This window comes from Natator depressus, chromosome 4 (genome assembly GCF_965152275.1).
Source record: "Natator depressus isolate rNatDep1 chromosome 4, rNatDep2.hap1, whole genome shotgun sequence".
Taxonomy (NCBI): domain Eukaryota; kingdom Metazoa; phylum Chordata; order Testudines; family Cheloniidae; genus Natator; species Natator depressus.
Genome location: NC_134237.1, coordinates 10,052,125 through 10,075,670, shown reverse-complemented (window position 1 = coordinate 10,075,670; position 23,546 = coordinate 10,052,125). Strand labels below are relative to the sequence as shown.

Sequence of the window (23,546 nt, the reverse complement as noted above, 5' to 3'; positions counted from 1 at the left end):
TCTGCTCTGCTGCCCCAGTTAATTAGACAATGTAGGATTTTAAAGAAAAAAATAGGCTCTGATTTTTTTCTCTCTCTGAGATACTTTAAGATGGGTATCTTGTAAAATCAGCATACATGTGAGAGATTTGCTGATCTTTCTAAGAACAGAAGCAAGGCCTGAATATAGAGCTTTTTACACAGAAGATGATGATGCTACAGTGTGTTGTGAAAGCTATTTACCAGATTCAGGTTTCTCCAGAAGTTGGTATTAAAACAATGCTAGTTAGTATCAGTTTATTTCTGACTTACAGGGTCAGATTGTTCATTGAAGTAATTGGTGTAGTCAGTGTATACTAGCTGAGGATCTGGTTCACAGTAGATAAAATAGAGGATTTGTGTTTTTCAGATAAAATGGTACACTTAAAAAAAACCAAAATTTTCTTATGCTAGAAAAAGCAAAGAGTAGAGAGGAAGGGAATATAGCAGAGTACAGAGCTGTGTTTTGGTGCAACTGCAGGCATTTTAATAGACATCTATTTTCAGAGTCTCCTGAAAAAGTGTTTAAGTATTTTGAAGTACCTTTCCTTGAGACAGCCAGGGTGGTGGATCTGTGCAATGTAGGTGTACTAGCTTGCCTATTGACAGGAAAAAGGCTGTAAAGTTTTGATGAAGCTCTTTAGGAAGAAAACTTTTAATGAAAAGTATGAATAAATTTGTATAATAGGGCCACTAACTGGAAGGAAAAATCCTCATTTAATCTCCTGTGAGCTCCTAGTATTTCCTATACCTTTGCCACTCCTAAAAATAAGGTCAGGGTGAATTTTATGTCACTTGCCAGCTAGTTAAAACAGGAAATACTACTACTTTGAGGAGTGAACAAACTAGTATTGCATAAATCTGAAAGTAAAAGAAGGGACTGGCTTCACGGTGATTGGTTTAAACAGGTCTGTTTGGTAAGTATCTTGGTTTGAGGCAACTCTGCCCCCTTTCTGGCCTCTGAGTGCACCCCCCCAGTTGTTTGGCATCTTGCCTTTGTCTCAAGGTGGGATCTTGCAGTTTTAGGCTCTCAGACTGGGACCTGGGTATATTGCTCTGGGTACAACTGCTTATCAGCCCAAAGACGTGTTTGTGGGGTCACTGGCATTGTGTTCAATATGAATTTGTTTCAAGGTCAGAAGGTTGTGAACCCATAGAAGCTGACCCTGTCATTTGACAGACATCAGAGCACTATTAGCATAGTTACATTTTTAACAGTTGGAGAAACTGAGCCACAAAAGGGGTTAATTGAAAAAGCTAATGATAGCTGAGATTAGAACTCAAAGCTGGCTTCCAGTTGTGTGCTCTGATCACATGGCCACTCCCTCAAAAGTTACACAGTAGTGGGGAGAGGGGAGTTATTAGCTGAGGACACTGAGCTATGTTTGTATTCCTTTTTAAAAAGTGCTATGCAATCTTTACTATCCATGCTGAGCAGACAGGAAATCCTGTTATGAATCCATTGAAAGGCAACAGCTTTAAAATGGGCACGGTACATGTTTTTAACCTACCTTAGAAGGGTGAAGGGCTGAGTTAGCCTTGTGGGATTGGAACCTCTGAATTTGGTTATAGGAACTAAAGTGTCAAACATGAATGTCTCTTTGCCCAACTCAAAATGACTTTGATATTTCTGCATTGTAGGGGGTGGGAGAAAGGTGCAGAATTGGCATCAATTTTGGGAAGCTTCAGTTAGTGGACTTACCATTTTCTAAGTATTGCTTTTATGATCATAATGTCACATGTAGACTTAATATTCTTCTCTCTTAGGTGAATGTTGGATGTGTACCAAAAAAGGTAGATTTTTATTTTTCTTCTTTCATATTATCTTTGTGTTGAAATGAATGTATCTGCATCCGATTCTTCACAACACAGATGTTGCTGGGAGAGTAGATAAACTTAATAGGGTGCAGCTACAGTTAGGGGCCCTTGCAAAAATACTCCACTCTACAATCCTTACTTTGCTTTTTTGCCTAAGGCTGAGTAGGCTGGTTAGACTGTTTCTAGGTAAAATGAATATCCAAAGGACAATTTGTGCTCTTGGGCCCATGGATGCATGTTACACCAGGGTATCTGTTAGCAGAATTTGTTGTTTCAGTATTTTCCTTAGTCTCACAAAAGCGTTTTGTGAATGATTGATTAATTCAAAACAGGCCATCATGAGCAGTGCTTCAAAAAGCATATGAACAGATTGCTCTGGACTTCAGAAACACATGCACTGCTTTTAGTTAAGTTTGAGCCCTTTGGATTGAACTGATCGTGCAAGTACAAGATAGAGCACCTACTGTTTTCCTATGGTACTATTTCAAGTCTGATGAGAAATGAAGAGATACACATCAAAAAGGCCACTTTTCCGTACGCTACTATGTTTATAAACTAAGTGCTACAGATATGAGTAAGGCTCTACTTGAATCACGAGATTCAAGTAGCTGAGTTGTGGACAATCCATGGGAAATTGTGGAAAAGTAATGACATTACTTGCGGTAATTTGGCAAAGGGTTGGCAGCGGGGGCTCCCACTGTTGGCCGCCCAGGGCTGAGAGCGGGGGCTCCCACCGCCAAATTGCAGTGGAAGCCTAATATCGCAGGATCCACAATATCACAAATTAAGTAGGGCCTTAGATATGAGATGTCTTCTCCCCAATCCCCTCCAAATCTTTGTGAATTAGATTGTGTAGCTCTATGTGAGCGCACAAAGGGTGGAGTATAGTGCCAGGAGCCTCCTTTCCCCATGCCCCTGCACAGGGGCCAGACACAATTGACTCTTTACAGTCAAGGTGAACACAAGGCTGTTCAAACAGTAGTGCAAGTCTCCCCAAAGAGAAGCATTAGGCCTAGGAACTCTCCCACCTCTGTACCAGCAAGCAGAGGTAGGCCTAAACAGGGCAAGTGCATGTGCAGTGGTGGCCCTGCTCCTGCAGAGCAGACTGTGCCAGCCTCATACACAAAGCCTCCAGGAGCTTCCTGCTGCATGGCTTTGGGGTCTTTAAGGCCTAACATTGCCCTTATTTATAAAACAATGCCTATTTAAAATAGTAATGTATGGAACTGAGTTGTTCCACCTAATCCATCTTGAGTTACTAGACACAATTGATGCTTTTTTCATTCATGCTGGGTTGAATTACTGTTCTCTTTACCTCTGTGACAGGTGATGTGGAACACAGCTGTTCACTTTGAATTCATCCATGATCATGCCGATTATGGCTTTGAAACCCCTGATGTGAAGTTTAATTGGCGGTAAGTCTAAGATTCAGTATTCCAGGTGGCAAAATCTTGTTTACATGTATCCTTTTAAAGCACAATATGTTTTATGTAAACATTGTGTTTTCTTTATGTGTAAGCAGTTCTCTTGCTGCTACCATGTATAACCAGTTCTCTTGCTGCGACCATGTCCACTTAATGCCCTAGGTGCACTGGGGGAGGAACAAGGCTTACTCAGTTGCTTGCAGTTTGGTTCCATGTCCCTCATAGCCAGTGTGGAATGCCTGGGCCCATGAGCCAGCATTGCCAGTGTCATACAGGATGGGAAGTCAGCTGCCAGCAAGCTCTGGGCCTTGCTCAAGAAAATCTCTTGTCATTAAAGACATAACCAGCTATATAGTGGTTTGTTTCATGTGCTCCATGCCCCTGAATCCCACTTCCCTGTCACCTTCCACATCCCTGCAGTGTTTTCATTGACTTTATCTGATGACCTTTATGTGTTTGCATATCTAATGAGGTTGGATTTTAAAGCTAGCCTCCATTTTTTTGCTGTGTATTCTTATTAGCAATGAGAAAAAAGCTTATATAGTGACAGTGACTACATTTTATTGCAGAGTGATTAAAGAAAAGCGTGATGCTTATGTGAGTCGCCTAAATGGGATCTATCAAAATAACTTAAACAAGGTTTGTAAATTTTGGTTCATGTACGAGTAACAAATCTTAAAATTACAGAGCCTCTTCTATGCCCCTGTAAACTGTCATATTTTCCCAGAACCTATGGAAGTCTTTCCAAGAGAGTTTGGCTTGTTTTTTTTTTATCTTTGGTCAGTGCAGGTTCCGTTTCCAAAAGTTATAAAAACCCTTCTCCTGTGTCAAAGCACATTTCTATGGTTTTAAGAATGATTCCCACTTTATTAAATAGTGAAAGCCATTTTTTTCCTTCTATTCCCTCAGTCAGGATAAGGTGATGGTGCACACTACTGCGAGTAGATGCGGCCATGTATTCTACTTAGGTGTTTGTGCATGCCAAGTGCACTGTACCCAGAGAATTTTGCCTAGCAGTATCCGTAGAGGGGTGTGCTCATGCCTCGTGGCTATAGCCCGTTCCCTGGGTATATGAGGCGGTGCTGCTCTGCCCCAAGCCGCAGAAGACTTCTCTGGTTTGTCATGGCTAACCATCATTTTCAGTACATGTCCCTTCCTTTTGGTCTGTCTTCCATTCCCCGGGTGTTTACCAAATGTGTGGTTGTGGTGATGGCATACCTCCGGATGACTGGCTACTAAGGGGCAGGTCCAGAGAAGAAGTTCTTTCTCATGTGTGAATCACACTGCACTTACTCAACTGTCTGGGTCTCATACTAAACACCAGAAAGTCAGCATTGGTCTCTACTTGGAAAATTGAATTCATTGGGATCTTAATAGAGTCTGAGTTCAAGAGTAGTTTTGTAGATTGACTTTTTCCAGACACTTTATCACCTTTGTCTCAGGCTGCAGTCTCAACCTTCCATGACAATTCTTGTGTCTGAGGCATTTGGGCCAGATGTCCACATGCACACAGGTGGTTCAATGTACAAATTGCCCTCTTCAATGCCTGCGCCCTCTTCAAATGTGGCCCAGAACAGTTTAGCATCTGGCCCTTCATCCCTTAGACAGGTTGGTCTGCCTCCCTCCATTGACCCTGGACTTCTTTCACTGGTGGATGGATCAGGGGAATGTATGTCATGGCATTCCCTTTGCCCGGCCCTTACCAACCAGGACTGTTGTCACCAGTGCCTCCCTGGTAGGTTGGGGAGAGCGTCTGGGGTTGCTGAAGGTTCAGGGTCTGTGGTCAGTCGGAGCAGGAAGCTTCGCTGCATAACAATGTCCTGGAGCTTTGGGCCATCTACATGGATGGTCACGTTTTCATCGACTGCATCAAAGGTTCAATGGTTCACATACTTACTGACAATAGCATTCTGATGTATTATGTGAACAGACAAGGGTGAGCACACTCCAGGGTGCTTTGCCAAGAGGTGATCAGGCTGTGGTAGTTCTGCATTGAAGAGAATATCACTCCGATAGCCAGTCAGTTGCCCGGGGTCTAGAATCATCTCACGGACCATCTTGGGAGGAATTTTTCCCTGAGTCATAAGTGGTCGGTGAAGTCCATGTTCTGCAAGTCATCTTTGCTGCTTGGGGCATGCCAATGATCAACCTGTTCGCTACAAGGGACAACAGGAAATGCAGTCTATTCTGCGCTTGAGGGGGCCTCAGTCCAGGTTCCCTGACTGATGCCTTCCACATCAGCTGACAGTCAACTCTCCTATATGCTTTTTCTCTGACACTGATCATTCCCCAGGTCATCCTCAAGCTGAAAGCAGATCAGGCCAACGTCATCCTCATTGCATTGTCAAGTCCGAGGCAGTGTTGGTTTTCTGACCTTCTTGCACTGTTGATTTGGCCTCCCATATGCTTTCCTCTCCAGTCTGACCTACTCTCACAGAATCACATTTGCATCCTGCGCTCAGCTCCATATATCTCATTGCTTGGCTGCTTCGTGGTAAGAGGAAGAGCGATGTTTGTCGGCTGTTCGACAGGTCCTACTCAGTATAGAAGACCATCTACCAAGATGGCCAGTTTGTCAAAGTGGAAAGGTTTTTCTATGTGGTCACTGGCCTGTGGAGTTCAGCTAATCCTGGCTAGTATCCAAGCTATCTTGGAGTGTTTGCTGCATCTTCAGCTGTTGGGCCTTCCAGTTAGCTTATTGAGGGAGTATCTAGTGGTGACTTTCATCCACCCATTCGTGGAAGATTGGTGTTTTCCAGTGCTTGATGTCTAGATTCTTAAAAGAAATCCTTCATCTCCGTCTGCCAGTGCAGGATCTGGTTCCCTTATAGGACCTTAGCACAGTCTTAGCGGCTCTGATGGGACCTTCATTCAATCCTCTGGCATCCTGCCTATTTCCTCTCTATGACAAAAACCTGCATCTTCATGGCAATGATATCTGCAAGGGGAGTGTGTGAGCTGCAGTCTTTGATGGCAGAGCCTCCTGACAGGCAATTCTCCAAAGAAAAAGTGACATTGCCACCGCACCCAACATTTGCGTCTAAAGTGGTGTCTCGGTTTTGTTTAAATAGGCGGTATATTTGCCTGTGTTTTTGTTCCTAAGCCGCGCTCATCTCCACAGGGCAGCATCTTCACGTTAGACATCAGATGATGTCTAGCCTTTTATCTAAACCTTTTTGTGCTTTGCCGCATCTGTTTGTTGTTTGCAGGCTGTGAAGAGACAGGCAGTCTCCTCACAGAGGTCTCTTAAGTGGATAACTTTCTGCATCAAGATTGCATACGAAACAGTTTTGGGTAGGCCCCGTCTGTGTGTGCGAGCTCATTCTACAAGAGCGAAAGCTACATCAATAGCGTTCTTAAGTGACCTCTCAATATGGATATTTGCAGAGCTGCCAGATAGTTATCGATATATACGTGTATGAACCATTATGCCATTACTGCAGCATCCAGAGAAGATGCAAGCTTTGGGAAGATGATCCTGCAGTCCTTGTTTAAATAGACTGCAAGACCCACCTCCTCTGAGTGCTGCTTGTGAGTCACCTAAGTAGAATACAGGGCTGCATCTACTTGAAGAAGAAACGGTTATTTACTGTAACTGATTATTTATTTTTTAGATGTGATGCAGACCTGTGTTCCGCAACCCACCCTCCATCCCTTTGCATCAGAGTCTAGTCTCTGGGAGTTAGTGCAAAGGAACTTGGGGGGGTGGTGGTGGTGGTGGGAGGGTTGGTGTGGCACTGCCTCATCTAGCCAGGGGAGGGGTTTTGGCCACAAGGCATGAGCACTGTCCCTCTACTGGTACTGCTAGGCAAAATTCTCCAGCTATGGTGCACTTGGTGTGCATGCATACCTGACGTGGAATACCTGTCTGGATCACATCTCAAAGAACCACAGTTACAGTAAGTAACCGTTTCTTACCAGCTTAGTCATGTTTTAGTTGGCTGGAGTTTAATCTTCATTAGCTCTCCAGAACATACAGTGGCTTCTGATGCAGATTGAAGGCTTCCATTATATTTACAAACATTTCAGATTACTAGGTGAGCATAGGCCTACATTTTCAAACTGACTCATGATTTTAGGTGCCCACATGAGATATCGTAAAGGGGCCTGGTTTTTAGAGGGTGGTTTCTGAGCATTTTCTGGAGTGGGCACCCAAAATCACTAATCATTTTTGAAAATGTGGGCCATTGGTAGCACTTTTCAGAAGTTGAAATGCTGAATGAGAGTTGTCTTACTACTTTTCTGCCTTAATAATTTTGTCTTCTGCTTTGATAATTAGGAAAGGTTCATTCTTTCTCTAGCATCCGGTTTTGTGATTTATAGAATGACAGTACAATCTAAAATTTGTTTTTGTAGGCTCACATAGAAACCATTCATGGCCATGCAGCTTTTACATCTGATCCTGAGCCTACGGTAGAAGTCAGTGGTAAAAAATACACTGCTCCCCACATCCTGATAGCTACAGGTGGGCGACCGTCAGTGCCCCATGACAGTGAAATCCCTGGTAAGTCTTTGAGTAACGTGATCAACATCATGGCATGTAAGTACTCCTGTGGGAGGAGATTTCATCTGAGTTACAACAGGACTTCCTATTTTTCCAGTGCAAATAGTGTAGCTCCAGTACACTCTAGTCTCTCTGGCTCTCAGTGGTCTATATAGATTGTAACCTTAGAAAGTACATTTGTTCTCAGCATTCTACGGTTCCCTGCCTCTTCTGAATGGAATTCTGGCCTACATAGAGATCTGATCCAAAGCCTTCTGGAGTCAGTGGAAAGATTCCCACTGACTTCAGTGAGCTTTGGATGAGGTTCCAGGTCAGGATGTCTGGTGCATCAGTTAAGGTTTGTAAGGTGTGCTTGCAGCTCCTCCACAGGCAACTTGGACAGATGCCATGTTTGCCAATTTTCCCTTAAGCCAAATTGTATCTGCCTGTTCAAAACTGCTAATCTGTTTATTATGAGGCCAATATGCCTGTCACTGAATGTCAGACACTAAATGTAGGGTCTTGCGGAGCTTGTTCTCCTTTAAACACTTCTGCTTTTACTGAAAATACCTTTTCCACAAAATAGGAAGGAACTGATGCAACATTGTAGGTCAGCACAGAAGTCGCATTCGGTTCAGCATGGACATTGAACTTTGCTACCTGAGACTTTTATTACTTTGCATTTTTTATGGAAAGCATTCTGGTTTGTTATGACTGTGGAAATAAGAGAGACTGTTCCAGACTTAGCAGGCTGAAGGTGGACATGCCTATCAAGGGTGCTCGGAGTGACAGGAAGCGCTTGTGCCTGTTTATAATATAGAAAGGTCTGAAAGCTAAAGGATTTTTTGTCCTGCTTGTTAGAAAAATTGGATTCTGAGTAGGCTGGAAGGCTCTGTGGCAGGGGTGTCCCACCCATTTGGTGGAGAGTTCCAAATTACATTTTGAATTATGGGCCATGGACTGGGTCTGAATTTATAACCACATACTCCTTTTAATCCACAATGGATCTCCCACTGAGGTCAATGAGAGAGTTGCACAAAGATCATAGGTAGAGTGTGCCTCTTATGTAGTGATTAAACTCTTAGTTATTATTTATGGTCGTATTCAGTATCACTACGTGGAGAATCTGCTCCCTTTTGAGAGGACTCCTGATGTTTCTGCCCTTTGTTTTCTCCCTTCCCCAGCCTCCTGTCTGTTTCTTTTCTTACCCTGGCTTTGAGGGGGTGTCCTCTGTTCCTCCCTTGGTATTTCCTTCCTGGCAGCAGCTCCTAATTCACACCACTTTGAGAGCTTCTTTCCCAATCTATTTCCCGTTTCAGCTGTTAGAATGACCCTCAACAAAATAGTTACCTTTGTCTGTGAAGTGCATCTCTGGCTTTAGCGTTTATGTTCAAATGAGACTAATGATGGCAGGAGAGTTCACAGCTCTCAGCCCTTGTTTCAGGCTCCCTGTAGTCTCAGGCAGAGCTCACTGCATTTGCTCACATTTTAAACATATTTTTTGCACCCATGAGGACTAAAAATGTACTACTTAATAATGAAAGCTGAGATTCTGCAGAATCTGTGTGTCAGTAAGGGGACTACATACACCAAGCAGGCTTCACTCTTGACATAGTTCTGTGGTAACTGAAGAGCTAGTATCAAGAGTCCAGAGGTAGAAAGCTGAGCAAAGGGATTTCTAGTCCCTGCTTGAAACTTTTTTTTATTAACACTTATTTAACTTCACTGACTAACAATTGAGAGGGGGGAAGTCTTTGTTAAAAACACTGAAGGTGTGAGTGCTCTCTTTATATCTCCCCTGAGAATTCTAGGAAGCTCCAGCAGAATGAAATCAGTCTTGAGATTTTTGATGATTTTAAGGTTTTAAAAAAAAGAAAAAGAAAATCCTTCTTTACATATTTTAAAGACGCAAAACTGGTATTGATCTTAGTAGTTTTGAAACCTTACACACCTTCTGAATGTCCTCAACAAAAATATTTGGAAACCCTTTCATTATAATCTTAATGTGTTGTTTTGGTTTAGTTTTTTAAGGGAGGAGAGAAATTAGAGGTCATTAGTCAGGTTTTAGTACCTGCTCTACCTTTCCCTGTTTTGTTACTTAAAACCACAGCCTGAAAATCAAACTCTCCAACTTGCCTGGAGCAAGTAGAGATTTTTTCGTGAGTGAATGGAGCTGGGGAATTACTGGCTCCCTCTGTGGAAAGGAGGGGAACTGCAGACAGTGGAACAGCTTTTTGCACTGCTCTTTCTTTAACCCGAGGAGGAGGATAGATAGGGAGCAGATCAGCAGTGGCAACTCTAAGAGTATGTCTACACTTTGAGCTAGACGTGTAAATTCCAGCTTGAAAAAACATACCTGCACTAGCCTCTGGTTGAGCTAGTGTGCTAAAAGTAGAGTGTAGCCACGGTAGCATGAGTAGTGGGAGGAGCTAGCTACCCCAAATATGTGCTTAGCATCTTGGACTGGTCTGTACTTGGGGTAACTAGCCGCTCCTGACACTTAAACTGCTGCGGCTACACTCTATTTTTAGTGAGTGAGTTTGATCAAAGCTTGCGCTTGTATGTCAGCTCACGCTGGGAATAACATCCCCAGCTCAGAGTGTAGACATACCCTCGGTTATTTTGGCAAGGAATAGAGCAGCCTCGTAGGCCCTGCCTGCACTAGGAAAAAGGTGTGTTTAAAGCCTGATAGGTAACCCATTACAATCTTAGTGTTCACCTCCACCAGCTGGCACAGAATGACTGTTAGTTTTAACAAGGCAAGTTGTAGGTTAACACTACAACTACACTAGGACTGTCACACGTGTGAGCTAACATGTTAAAATACACTTTCTTTACTGTGAAGACAAGACTGTACTGACTGGCTCTTACAGGGACGAGGGAGCAGAGTTAATCACTCCTTGAGGGACAGCATTGATTGGGGTTAACAGAACTGGGGTTTTTGAGGGGGTAGAGAGAGCAGAATTGATTGGATTTGAGGAGGAACGAGTGGAGTTCAGCTGATTTTTGTGGGGTGATCAAACTGATTGAGGAGAATGAAAATGTGTCAATGCAAATGAAATTTGAATAGCTTTAGGGACATGACCCTTGTGGTGGGCTTAGGCATATAGTCTCTTTGGGCAAGCAGGTGTTTGGGAAGTTTTTCAAACTCTGCTTATAATACTTTCTTTCAATCCTAAACTCAGTTTTGCAAAGTAAAGAGTGCCCTTTCTTTTCCACTGTTGATGGGAAATGAGCTTTAAAACCAGTCAAATGTTTGTATGCTTGGGATTAGTTTGTATGTAAAGCTGATAAATGCTAACAGCAAGAAATGTAAATCTAAACTAAACAACATTGTGTTGAAATGCACAAATGCTAAGAAAAAGCAGAGTTTTGTTACTGGGAGAGAGCATGTCCTGGTTTGTGTGAAATTTACTTTGCAGGTGCCAGCTTGGGAATCACCAGTGATGGGTTTTTTGAACTTGAAGAATTGCCCAGGTAAGCAAACCAAAAAATAGACTCTCAGGACCAGCAAAATCAGCTGTCTTAGGCTGCTCTCAGCATGCTGCTCAAAGCAAAACACGTGGGACTCCATTTGTTGTACCCTGCCCCTCCTTGTGCAGTAATTTATTCCTGTGCAAAATGGGTATAAAACACTGCCTGATCAGAAAGGGCCAGGACAGTCGTGATTCTGACCTCTGGCTTTGTGTTTATTAAAATACAGGATTTTATTTTTTATTTTTTTTAATAACTGCATTAGGGCAGCACAGGACTCTTTGAATCTTCGCTTCTTGTCTTTCATGTGCTGTGGAGAGGCATTGCAACTCATTGTCACACTCACTCCCCAGCGCAGTGAGTTGAAGCAGGGCATGCAGCCACTGCTGCGCCGACCCCATGGGCAGGAGGTTTTCCGACCGAAACCTGTCACTTGTAGTCAGGTCATAATGGGTTGCAAGGCTTTAGTAGTCAGTGATGGTAGTTCACACTGGTCTAAACCCTTGATAAAGCAGGAGTAACTTATTTGGCACTGTTTTGTCACATTCTCTCCAGCTACTGCTAAAGCCGTATTGGAGTCCCATGCAACCTTCACACCCAGAAGGATAGTCCCAATGACTAAAATACTGGCTAGTGAGTACATGTACCACTACCCCCTAGTGTGTGATGTGACAACAGAACCCACCTGCTGACAATCTTCCTTCAGGAAGGAGGTTGCAATGATTTAAAGCCTGTGGACAGTGCCCTTGGGATTATGGGAAGACTGTGAGAGACTAGTTCATTCCCATGAACGAGGGAAAGATATGAAACTGTAGAGACTCCATCCAGGGCGTGGCATCCTGTTCTGTGTGTTGGTGTCTGTGCCTTTCCTTTAGCTTTTGTTAGATTCTCCATTTGGAGCAGCAAATAATGGATGGCAGGCCAACTGAGCCTCAGCCACTGGATTGGCCTTGTGCCCAGCCATCTTGTACAGGGTCCCTGGTGGCTTGTCTGAGGATGCCTTGACTGATCCTGCTATTTTGCCTGTTTCACTGACCCTGCCTCCAACTCCCTGGTCTCCTGCCTGACCCAATGTCAATGGACAAGAGTGTCCTTGTCTGCCCAAGAGAGGATGCCAGCTTTTGCTTGGCATAACCACTCTGCAGCCCCACACCTGTGCCTGACCCTTAAATGGCATCTTGCTTTCCTTTTCAATCTTCCTTTATGTGGTTGGGGGGGAAATTGACTTAAAATCATAGCTTTGTAAGTGAGCCAAAAACAACTGTCATGGTAACCATATCAATACTCTATCAAAACAGAAGTGAAAGACGGCTCATTTTGTGAGTTGGTTTTCGTGTAGCATGTAGTTAATAAAGTAGGTTTACAACATATGTGGCCGTTGAGTTAAAGCCTGAGATCATGGGAAAGAACATACAATGTAGAACTAGCTGTGGGGTGCAAAGTCACATGTGAAATAGACCCAGAACCCAGACATGTCTGGATTACAGGAGACACCTTGTCCTTTCGTTCAGGCGGTAAGAACCTGTGCCAAAGGTCTGTTCTGTTATCTCCGATGCTGCATGTGTGATCTTATTGCTTTTCATAGAATCATAGAAGATCAGGGTTGGAAGGGACCTCAGGAGGTCATCAACCCCCTGCTCAAAGCAGGACCAATCCCCAACTAAATCATCCCAGCCAGGGCTTTGTCAAGCCTGACCTTAAAAATATCTAAGGAAGGAGATTCCACCACCTCCCTAGGTAACGCATTCCAGTGTTTTCCTCAGACGCAGCGTTGTTGTTGGTGCTGGATACATTGCTGTGGAGATAGCCGGAATCCTTTCCACACTGGGATCAAAGACATCCTTACTGATACGTCATGACAAGGTACAACAGATCATAATATCCAATGTTACTTGCTTCTCCAGTGATCTCAGTGCCAATTAAAAATAGTACAGATGCTTTCTCTGCCCTCACTGGATGAAAGCATTTTGGGCAGCTGAGGCAAATGAAATTGCTGGGCAGAATAACTAGAAGCTTGTTGGGACTGATCATATTAATTTAGAGAAGTTGATTTGAATTAGTAATATAAATAACATACAAAAAATTGTAATGCAACATTCAGGTTGCAGAGTTAAAAATCTCAATATCAAGAGATACAAAAAATAAATTTCTAGTAATAACTGGGCCATGTAGCATGTTTTGTATTTTATGGTCTAAAACATAATACTGAGCTAGACAGAAAAGAATAGAAAATACTAGAGAAGGTATCTGTAATGTGGGTTACTTATTACTGCTGTAGAAACCTTAAAGGTCACTGTTAAAGGATTTCTAAACATTGTACTTGAGCCATATAAGTAAAAAATGTCTAGGTTTTTGTCAATGTTTTTTTCTTATTTTCTTCAGAAATAACAGAAATGACATGTCTGCTCCTCCCTGTTTTTTGCTGGAGGACTTCTTGAGGTTGTCAGGAGATGTGCATTGTTAGCTTTCTAACCACAACACAAGGCGTGTTGACTCTATCCACAGACTTCCTCCCAAATTTTCATTAGATGTTAGCGTTAAATAGGTGTAAACAAAAACAGAACTCTAAACAGTCTGTCAGTTACTCAGCATTCACTCCTCTCACTTTTGTGATGTTGTTTTACTGGGGCCATGTCTGTACACATTTTACACCAACTTAATTAAATGGGTTTGAAGTTGCTGTAGTTAGATCAGAGCCACCTCTTTGTGTGGACACTCTTCAGTCTAAGAGTGCTTTGTATTTCTTTAGCACAACTTAAGCTAAAGCGAGTGCCCACACGAGCTCTGTGACAGTCTGGGGGATGTGTCTGTTGGATTAGGAATTCCATTTTTGTTTTGTGAATGCCATGTATGATTATAGTCCTTGTGGATTAGTGCATAGGTTTTGTATCAAGAGTTGTCTGGGAAGCTGTGACAGAGCATTCAAGGGACATCAACATTGTTCCTGTATGGGAGAGTTGTTCAATGGGAGTTCTACCAACAGGGCCACTGACCTTGAAAGGACTTTCTACCCAGAAGCTGTGTGCACATGTGTGTATGTTTTGGAGCCTTGAAGTTTCCCGACAGAAGCTCATTAGTAAGAGAGGGAACAGATGGTTTTACAAGGAAGCTACCCTCTGTGAAGGGGTCGGCTCCACTGTCAGAAGCAGGAACGCCAGTGGGATGGTGAGCCCTAAGGACTCAGACCAATCCCAGGACTCTTGGGAGTGGTGAGGTCAGATGAGGGATTGAATTCAGGAGTTTGTTTTCCATAGATCTGAAACAAGCACAAAAGAGTTAGAGTAAAGTGTAAGAAACTCCTTTGCAGTGCCTGAGTTACTTGCTTTACTGCCACATTGTCCCTGAAGGTTGTAAGTAGGAAATCAGAGCTCACATAGCCAAGTTGGAGTCTGGGGGGAGCGTGTCTAAGCAGCGGGGGGCTTAGGTGGGCTGTTGCTCTGATTCCAAAGTCTCACTGCCCAAGAAGGCTGTCAGAGTCTGCATCTCAGAGGGAGCCTGAGAAACCTAGCTAGGAACAGTGATCAGTCACTATCCATACCCGCAAACTTAGAGGTGCATGGGATTCAGTGGTTGAATCCAGTCACAACAGCTGTGTCCATCCAGAGAGCAAGGACTAGCCCATATTGGTAGCCATGGCATCAATGGTCCCCTTTCACAGAGCGGTCTCCTTTTAAAACGTTCTTTGAACTCTCTTGCCCATTCACTTCCACTGGGAAATTTCCTGGCTCCAACCCGCTCCTCTCCACAGGCTTTTAGGCAGAATCCATTCGAAGTCAGTATCCCTGTCAGCAGAACCCCTATTCTTTCTGTAGTAGAGAGTCGTTCAGTGTTGATGTCCTTTGAAGGCTCTGTCACAGTTTTCCAGACCCAGGTTCTGCTACAAAATGTCTGCTCTAATCCACAAGAACTGTTACAATCTCATTCACAAAACAAAAATGGAATTCCTAATGATACACACATCTCCCAACTATCATAAGGTTGATAAACTGATTTAACTTGTGTTTAGATCAGGTCTGGGCCTCCAGTCAACAGTATCTTCTGGAGTACACAGCACTTGAATTTCTGTCAGAATTAAGCAGAGAAAATCCTTGATGTTTTTTTTTTTCCTTTTACAGCTTGCCTTTAACCTCTGCATTTCATGACTCTGATTTTGATTGTGCAACTTCTTTAATAATGGTTAATTCACCATTATCTTTTGTATTTAATATCCTAGTTTTTTAAGAGGAGGAGGAGGAAATTATAAGGATACAGGACAAAAGTATTTGCTGTTGCCCAAGTGCTATAGACATCCTTGTCCCAGTCTCTTTAACTGTCAGAGGCCCAGACAGAGTAAAACCAGTGGTGGTCTGCTGCCTTGGGTGGGGCAACAGAGCAGTGACATGCACAGAGGTCAGCCTGCTGGGGGCACTTTCTTTGCTAGCCCAGTTGAAACTTTAGGAGAAAAGCCAATCGTGGACATATCCACAATGAACAAAGCACACTCCTGCACAGACACCCATACGCAGTGGATCTCACTAGAAGTGCATGTGTTTGGGCTGACACCTTCTTTGCCTTATCTCAGTTCAGGACTTTTTTAAAAAGTTTGAGCAAAATCAGTTCTTCGAGTGATTGCATGTGTGCATTCCACTCTTGGTGTGTGCACACCCCATGCCCAGTTGCCAGAAATTTTTTCCTTGGTGGGACCCGTAGGAGTGGCTCAAGTGCCCTGTGCTGCCACATGCTTCTGGCGCCAGCATTAAGGTTATTAGTCTTTAGTTAGTTTGGTTTTTACCCCATCTGAGGGTTTTGGATGATTCCCAGTGAAAAGGGGTTGCTTGGTCACTGGGCTTCAAGCCCTGAAGTTCCTGCAATAAGGCTATGCCCATGAGTGACCTGCACTCAAGTTGTTTGAAGTGCCCTAGGGAAGCTCATAGTGGGGAGCATCGCCAAATTTGCAGAGACTTTAAGGTTCACATGAAGAATGATTGAGAAGCCATGCTAAAGTTTCTGGTCATGGAGGCTGCCTTGAGACCTCCATCTGAGCCAGGTCAGTGAGACTCGGCACTGAATGCCTCGGTGTCGGTAATGAGTGCACCTCCTACCGTGCCTGAGTCCCAATACCATTCGCTATCTCCAGTGCCTAAGAAGAAGCATAAGAAGCAGATTGCCAAGAGAGGAAGGTCCTTGGCACCAAAGTCTGCAAAGCATGGGGGGAAAGAGTAGAATGCTGTCTAAGTCTAGGCATTCCTCTGCTTGGGTACTGCAGAAGATGGCACCATTGACTGGTGCCGAGGCAGGTTCCATCGAGTCCAGAACCAGAAGGAGCACCCTCCACATCTGTGGCACCACACTGACCTGACACTGTCTCAGTACTGACCACACCAGAGGCATTTGCAGCTGCCAGGGTCCTCCTGACCATGTCAGTGCCAGTATTGCCAACAGTACAAGAGTCGATCCTATCGGTGCCAGCAGACACAGGAGAACCAGCAGGATTGTTACAATGCTCAGTACCATGCCAGCTTCATGTACCACTGACAGCTTGCCCTTTGGTACGGTCAAAGGGAAAACTTGCAATGTTTGCTTCTCTGTGGGCCTCTGCACCTTGGCATCAATCACCGGGTCTGTCTAGAACTGTGTGTCCATGGTCAGTGGAAGGAGAGTTGTCGTCTTGTGAATCAAGAGTTGGGTCCTATATTTCCCATCCTTTGAGCCACATCTGCTGTCCCTCATCCAGGTGTTTCTACCCTTCCATAGAGCCGGTCACAGGAGTACCATCGAGTGATTGGGCAGGAGGTCACTGGGGGCCTATGCCTGTCAAGTGGCATCTTTGGAATCCGAGGGGGCTTTCCCTGGTTTCTGTGGCATCAGAAAGGCATGTGGCACCTACCCACTAGACAGCACCCATTCCTGACTCCGGTACCACGCCCAATACAGGACATCAAGTGCCAGCTCAACAAGACCCTAGAGATCAAGAAATGGAAGAAGAGCATCTGCAGCCAGTTCTGGCGTCCTCTTCCTCCTCCCCTGATGATGATGCAGTCTCAGGAGTGAACAGGTTGCCTGCACCAGATGGCTATAAGGCACACCAAGAATTGTTGTAAGGTGGCCTTAAGTCTGGGCATACAGGTAGAGGAAGTTAAAGAATCCTCTCACCATCTGGTCAATATTTTAGCCCTGCCTCTCAGTGAGGGCATTGTGGATCCAGTTAATGGGCTATGGCAGACCCCTGCATCCTTTCCCCCAGCTTCAAAAAGGGCCCTATTCTGGATGTTTGTAAAGCAGCTACCTGGTCATTGGTGGGCACTTTCTCTTCCCACTACCCCATCAGCCAATACTGAAGAGATGATGCCAAATTTTCTCGAGCTGTACTACATTCTGTGTGCGTGTGGACTCTGATCCCTGTGTCTGTTTAACTACTTGGGAGTCACCAAGAGTGGCATGCACATGTGCAATCACTCAAAGAAGAGAAACAGTTACTAACCTTTTGTAATTGTTGTTCTTCGAGATCCGTTGCACATGTCCGTTCCATGACCCCCCTCCAACCCTTCTTCTTCAGCGTTTCCAGAAAGAAGAAACTGAAGGGGCTCACGGTCTGCTGGCCCTTCATACCAGCACCAGCAAAGTGTGCTTGAGCCACCCTAACAGGTACCACTGAGGGGAAAATTTCTGGCAACTGCGTGCCCACACACACACCAAGGGTGGAATGGACATGTGCAACACCTCTCAAAGAGCAGTAGTTATATAAGGTTAGTAACCATTTTTTCGCTAAAGTAGTTTGCCCTTATTACCATGTGGTTACAGAACCATGGGCATGCTCACACAATTCATAACTTTTGTTTGATTGCAACAGGACAAGAAAAGAATAGGTACAAATTAGAGGTGATGTGAAAGTAGCATTTAGATGGGAACATAGTAAATTGCATGTAATCTTGATGGATTGTATGGATTTCCATGCAGGTGTTAAGGACTTTTGATTCAATGATCAGCGCAAACTGCACTCAGGAACTGGAGAATGCTGGCATAGATTTCTGGAAGCATTCACTGGTACAGTATTACCCACACACTTCATTATTTAGGTCTGAGTCTCTCCTATGGACCCATAACTTGATTCTTTTTTATTTCATTTTTGCTTAAAATGTCCTAATTTTCCTCAGCACTGTTACAGCATCTGATCATGGCCGTAGTGAGAGATTCATATCTGATTACTATATTGCTAGTTTATCACGCCTATATCAATGCTTTGTAAATGCCCCGTGTGGAGCTATATTTCATTTTCTGATATGTAATTCCACAGCAGCTCTTGTCTCTGGAACATTGTTAAGAAGTCGATGGGGGAAGGGAAACACGCGATGAAAAGGCAGTTCTTTGGCTATTATCTGTGTGAACCTTATGCATGGTGCACATGTGCCTCGTGCCTGCAGGTCTGGAACCAACCAGTGGAGCCATGTCTGTGCCCTACATGCCCTCTTGTCTTTACACCCAAGGGCATATAGGGCAGTGTGGCCCCTGTCCTTCTCCATTCCCTCTTACCATTTAATGCAGTGAATGGGAACTTAGCAGAGTCCATCTGCCCCTATAGTGGCTCGTTCTGAGGGAAAAGTCCTGCTCTTTAGCTTTTGTTGTTCTTACCTACTAGCAGTTTATCACACTGCAACACTGTTTCGTGTTTCTGCCCCGTTGGCCGTGTGCTGTTCCAAGGCATCACTTTCCTGCCTCAGGGCCAAACATTAGAGCTTCTCTCCTCCTTGAGTTGTCTTGGAGCCAAATCTATCCCCAGCACCCCAAGATACCAGAGACAGACTTTGGGGTCCTCGTTTTCTCCAGTGGTGTGGGCGAGAGCCACCCGGGAGTCTCCCAACGCAATAAGCACTCACCAACTGCAGATACCAGGTGGCTCCCTGGACCTCTATGGAATTGCCCCCTCTTGGGCAGTGTGGGCTCCCAATCTCAGCATGACAAACCAGACCAGGCCGTAGGTTGCCTTGGAGAAGAACCAGGTTGTGAGATGGAGAGGAAGGTCTAAATAAGCCACCATATGATGATCCTCCTGGCCCTGTCATGTGTCATTGTCCTCCTCCTCCCTCTCACCAGACCAAGCGGTGACTCAAAGCACCCCTGTGCCCTGTTGACTTTCAAGGATCTCCTGTGCAGGGTAAGAGACCCTCTGCCATGCTGGCAGCAGTGCAGGAGAAGTTCCACGCACTCTCAAACCCCCCACAACCGGGGAGACTGACCACAGCAGTCAACGAGGGTTCCCTGGAACCAGTTGTGGACCAGTATGTAGGAGGACGGGTGGATGCTACTGAGCCCCTCAGAAGGGGATTGACTATGTCTTTACTTCACCTGTCCCCCACCCCTGCTTACCTTGTTCCAGAAGTCAGTGAGAAATTGGAACATCTAGGTGCACCATGATTAAGGCTAAGATTTTGTCATGGATATTTTTAGTAAAAGTCACAGGTCACGGGCAATAAGGAAGAATTCACAGAAGCCTGTGACCTGTCCCTGACTTTTACTAAAAATATTGCTGACAAAATGGGGAGCCCAGCTGCGGGGTCCACAGACTGCCTGCAAAGGTTGGGAAGCTGCGGGGGCGGCTCCCACCGCCTGTGGGGGCTCGGAGCTCTGGGGTACTCCTGCCACTCGCGGCAGCCGGGACCTTTGAAGGACCCCAGTGCCCGCAGTGGCTCGGAACTCTGGGGACCTACTGCACATGGCGGCTCGGACCTCCCGGGCCCCCACTGCCCATGGTGGCCAGGAGCTGCGGCCCCACCACCCATGGTGGCTGGGAACTCTGTGGGGCCCCTGACCTCAGGAACCTGCAGCTCCTGACCAACAGGGCTGAATTCATGGAGGTCGCTGGAAGTTACAGATTCTATGACTTCCGTGACCTCGGTGAAAAAATCATAGCCTTAACCATGATCTGTGCCCCACGAGGGAGATGTGTAGGGATTGGACTGCTTGGCAGGGAGGCCTACTTCTCTGCAACCTCACAGGTGAGGGTTGCAGGCTACCTGGTCTTACTCACCAGGCAGGCATAACTCTCCCTTGGCACTGGCTATCAGCTCCTTGACAAATTCCTGAATGACTGTAAAACAGAGTGGACACATCTGATATGGCTGTCTGCTCAGCTGCCGCAGACGTAGCTACGCAGAGACCATTGAAGGAAAGCCATGCCACGATAGACTTGCCGTTCCATGGTCCTGAGCTCCTTCGATTGTAAATTGCCTGGGGCGGGGATTGTCTTTTTGTTCTGTTCATACAGTGCCTACCAAAGTGGGGTTCTAGTTCAAGACTGGGGCTCCTACGCACTGTGGTACATCATAGATTCCAAGGCCAGAAGGGACCATTGTGATCATCTAGTCTGACCTCTTGTATATCACAGGTCATAGAGCTTCCCTAAAACTCCTAAAGCAGATCTTTTGAAAAAACATCTGATCTTGATTTTAAAAATTGCCACTGATGGGGAATCTGCCACAACCCTTAAGTTGTTCCAGTGGCTAAATACTCTCTCTGTTAAAAATTTATGCTGTATTTCCAGTCTGATTTTTTCTAGCTTCAACTTCCAGCCATTGGATTGTGTTTACTTTTCTCTTCTAGACTGAAGAACCCATTATTAAATATTTGTTCCCCATGTAGGTATTTACAGACTGTAACCAAGTCATCCCATACCTTCTCTTTGTTAACTAAATAGACTGAGCTCCTGGAGCTCAGTCACTAAAAGGCATGTTTTCTAATCGTCTAATCATTCTTGACTCTTCTGACCCCTCTCCAATTTAACATCCTTCTTGAATTATGGACACCAGAACTGGACATAGTATGCCAGCAGCAGTTGCATCAATGCCAAATAGAGGTAAAGTAACCTCTCTTCTGTTACTTGAGATTCTCCAATTTATGCATCCAAGGATCACATTAGCTCTCTTGGCCACAGTGTCACACTGGCAGCTCATGTTCAGCTGATTATCCATGACAACCCCCAAATCTTTTTCCGAGTCACTAATTCTCAGGATAGAGTCCCCAATCCTCTAAGCATGGCCTACAAACACCTCATACTCAGCTCAAAGTCTGTTACCATGTGCGATTTGGCACATTAACTACAAGTCTCTCTTTACATTTTGTTGCAAAACCACAAACAAATTTTGTAATTATTGGCATGGCATTTGGTGTGTGCTCCAGTTATAAACAACTGGATTTGATCTTTCATGTTCACTTTAAGATGGTTTTGGTGACAGTGACTCACCCCAAAAATTCCACTTTTAATCTTTTAAGCTTAATCTGTATTTGTGGTTACCAATAGGTCAAATCGGTTACAAAATCTCCTCTTGGATTGTTGGAGGTTACGGTGATATCCTCTGCGCCTGGTCACAAACCCACAGTTAGCACAATCCCAGATGTTGACTGTCTGCTGTGGGCCATTGGACGAGATCCAAACACTGAGGGGCTTAATCTAGACAAACTGGTGAGACGGACAGATTTTATATCCTAGTAATTATGAAAATGCACATTGTATTAACTCCTTGCTTATGTGGCCCCAGTTCTTCCATGACTTACCTTTGCAGGAACAGACCCCTGTATCTACATGGAGTTTAGGGGAGGACCACGGCCAAGGTTATAATATAATCCCATATAATACTTGAAAAGCCCTAGGCTAAAGAGGGTAGTATGAAAACAAACCCACAAATATTTTAAGTATGAGGGAAGTTTTTAATTGCATCTTCCAGCACTGACTGGAGACCTGATAGATGAATTGGGGCAGGGGTAACTCAGTGCCTTTGATAGCCAAATCATCTATGAATGATGACACTGCATTATAAAATAACTCTTGTCCTTGAATCATTGTTCTCCTGGGCTGGAGTTGAAAATGATGTAACTGCTGCAGAGGGTAGGAGACCAAACTATTGTTAGCACCACTGTTACACTGGTTGGGCCTTTAGAAACTATGCAAAAAATTAAGGTAAATATGTGAAATTTTTCCTATGTTTATTTTTAAACTTCATATTGCACAGTTAGGCTTCATATCTCGTAGGAATGTAAATGTCACTTGGAATAGGGTATGATACTATGAAATGTTCCTAGAGTCTGTCATTTTTTCCCCCCATAATCCGTAGTGTGTATATTAACATGGTTGCTGTTTCCAATATTAGGGTCTTAAGTTAGATGCTAAAGGTCACATTGTAGTTGATGAGTTCCAGAACACCAGCAGGAAAGGGATCTACGCTGTCGGGGATGTATGTGGAAAAGCACTCCTGACCCCAGGTAATAGGCCTTTGTTGCATTGTGCTGTACTGCCGCCTAGGCAAGGGGATCCCGTACCTGTGATGGTATACTCACTTACCTACATTTAGCCACTAGGGGCAACATTTTCAAAAATAGATGCCAAAAGTTAGTGAGATTTTCAGAACTGCCTATGTGACTTAGGAGCACAAGTCCTCAGAGAGCCCAATGGTGGCAAAGAGAAACACACAAATTAATTTCTGTGACACTTCCAAGCCCATTTAAAAACAATTGAAACTCCTCTCCTTCCCCCTGCTTAAAGTGTGGGGGCGGGTGAGGAAGAATCTATTCTTCTTGCCCCTGCTGCTCAACTCCTTCCAACATTTTCAGAGGCTGGTGCTATAATTCCTCTACACTGTGTGTGTGATTTTTGGCAACCCACCTGACATGCCAGCTGGCAGAGGTGGTCAAGGTGCATGTCAGCTCATGCATGCAGCACACTGACAGTTTTAGGACCAGATAAGACACCAAAAGCCCTTGTCTTGTTTTGGCTGTGTGTGTGTGTTCTGTGGCCTTGTTTTGAATGTGGCATGGTTCAGCAGGCTGCCTGCTCCATCTGGTGTCCTTATTATCCAGCCTTCACACTCATTAATGTCATGTTGAATTTAATGTTTGTGCATTAACATAGCTTAACTCACAAACACACACCATATTTTTTTGGCTGACTGATCCTCCCTTTGCTCCTACCCAAGTTATTTCTGCACAGTCCCTCATGCTGCCGCTCTCTACTCAAGGCCATGGTGGTGCAGGGTTTGTGTCTCCTCTCCACTCTGCCCCTCCAGCTGTCAGTGGAGGGAGCTGATGCTTCCTCTCCCAGGAGCTATCACTTGCCCAGAGCTAGCTGAAAGTGTGTGCAAAGTGGTAAGGATGTGTGTGCACAGAGTTGGTGTAAGATGACCTATGATCACCACTACATGGAGTGGGTTATGGGGAAGAGGAGTGCAGCATGTATGGGGAAAAAAAAAACAGGTCAGAGCCCATATAGAATAGGGACCACTCAAATACAGTTTCCCATGATTCAGGGTGGTGTCCTTATTCGGGTGCTGATAGTACCTGAGTGCTGGGAAAACTCAATTTGTT

General features: G+C 44.6%; 1 protein-coding gene across 2 annotated transcripts in view; it reads left to right on the top strand.

Moving 5' to 3' along the window:
- The window catches only part of GSR (glutathione-disulfide reductase), a 33,245-nt gene that overhangs the window by 1,907 nt on the left and 7,792 nt on the right, over window positions 1-23,546 (top strand). For both annotated transcript variants that reach the window (XM_074950376.1, XM_074950377.1), the window contains exons 2-10: window positions 1,785-1,811; window positions 3,162-3,250; window positions 3,829-3,898; window positions 7,616-7,763; window positions 11,165-11,219; window positions 12,980-13,079; window positions 18,153-18,239; window positions 21,490-21,651; window positions 22,337-22,448. In XM_074950376.1, coding sequence (XP_074806477.1) covers window positions 1,785-1,811; window positions 3,162-3,250; window positions 3,829-3,898; window positions 7,616-7,763; window positions 11,165-11,219; window positions 12,980-13,079; window positions 18,153-18,239; window positions 21,490-21,651; window positions 22,337-22,448 — 850 coding nt within the window. The remainder of the gene's footprint in view (window positions 1-1,784; window positions 1,812-3,161; window positions 3,251-3,828; window positions 3,899-7,615; window positions 7,764-11,164; window positions 11,220-12,979; window positions 13,080-18,152; window positions 18,240-21,489; window positions 21,652-22,336; window positions 22,449-23,546) is intronic.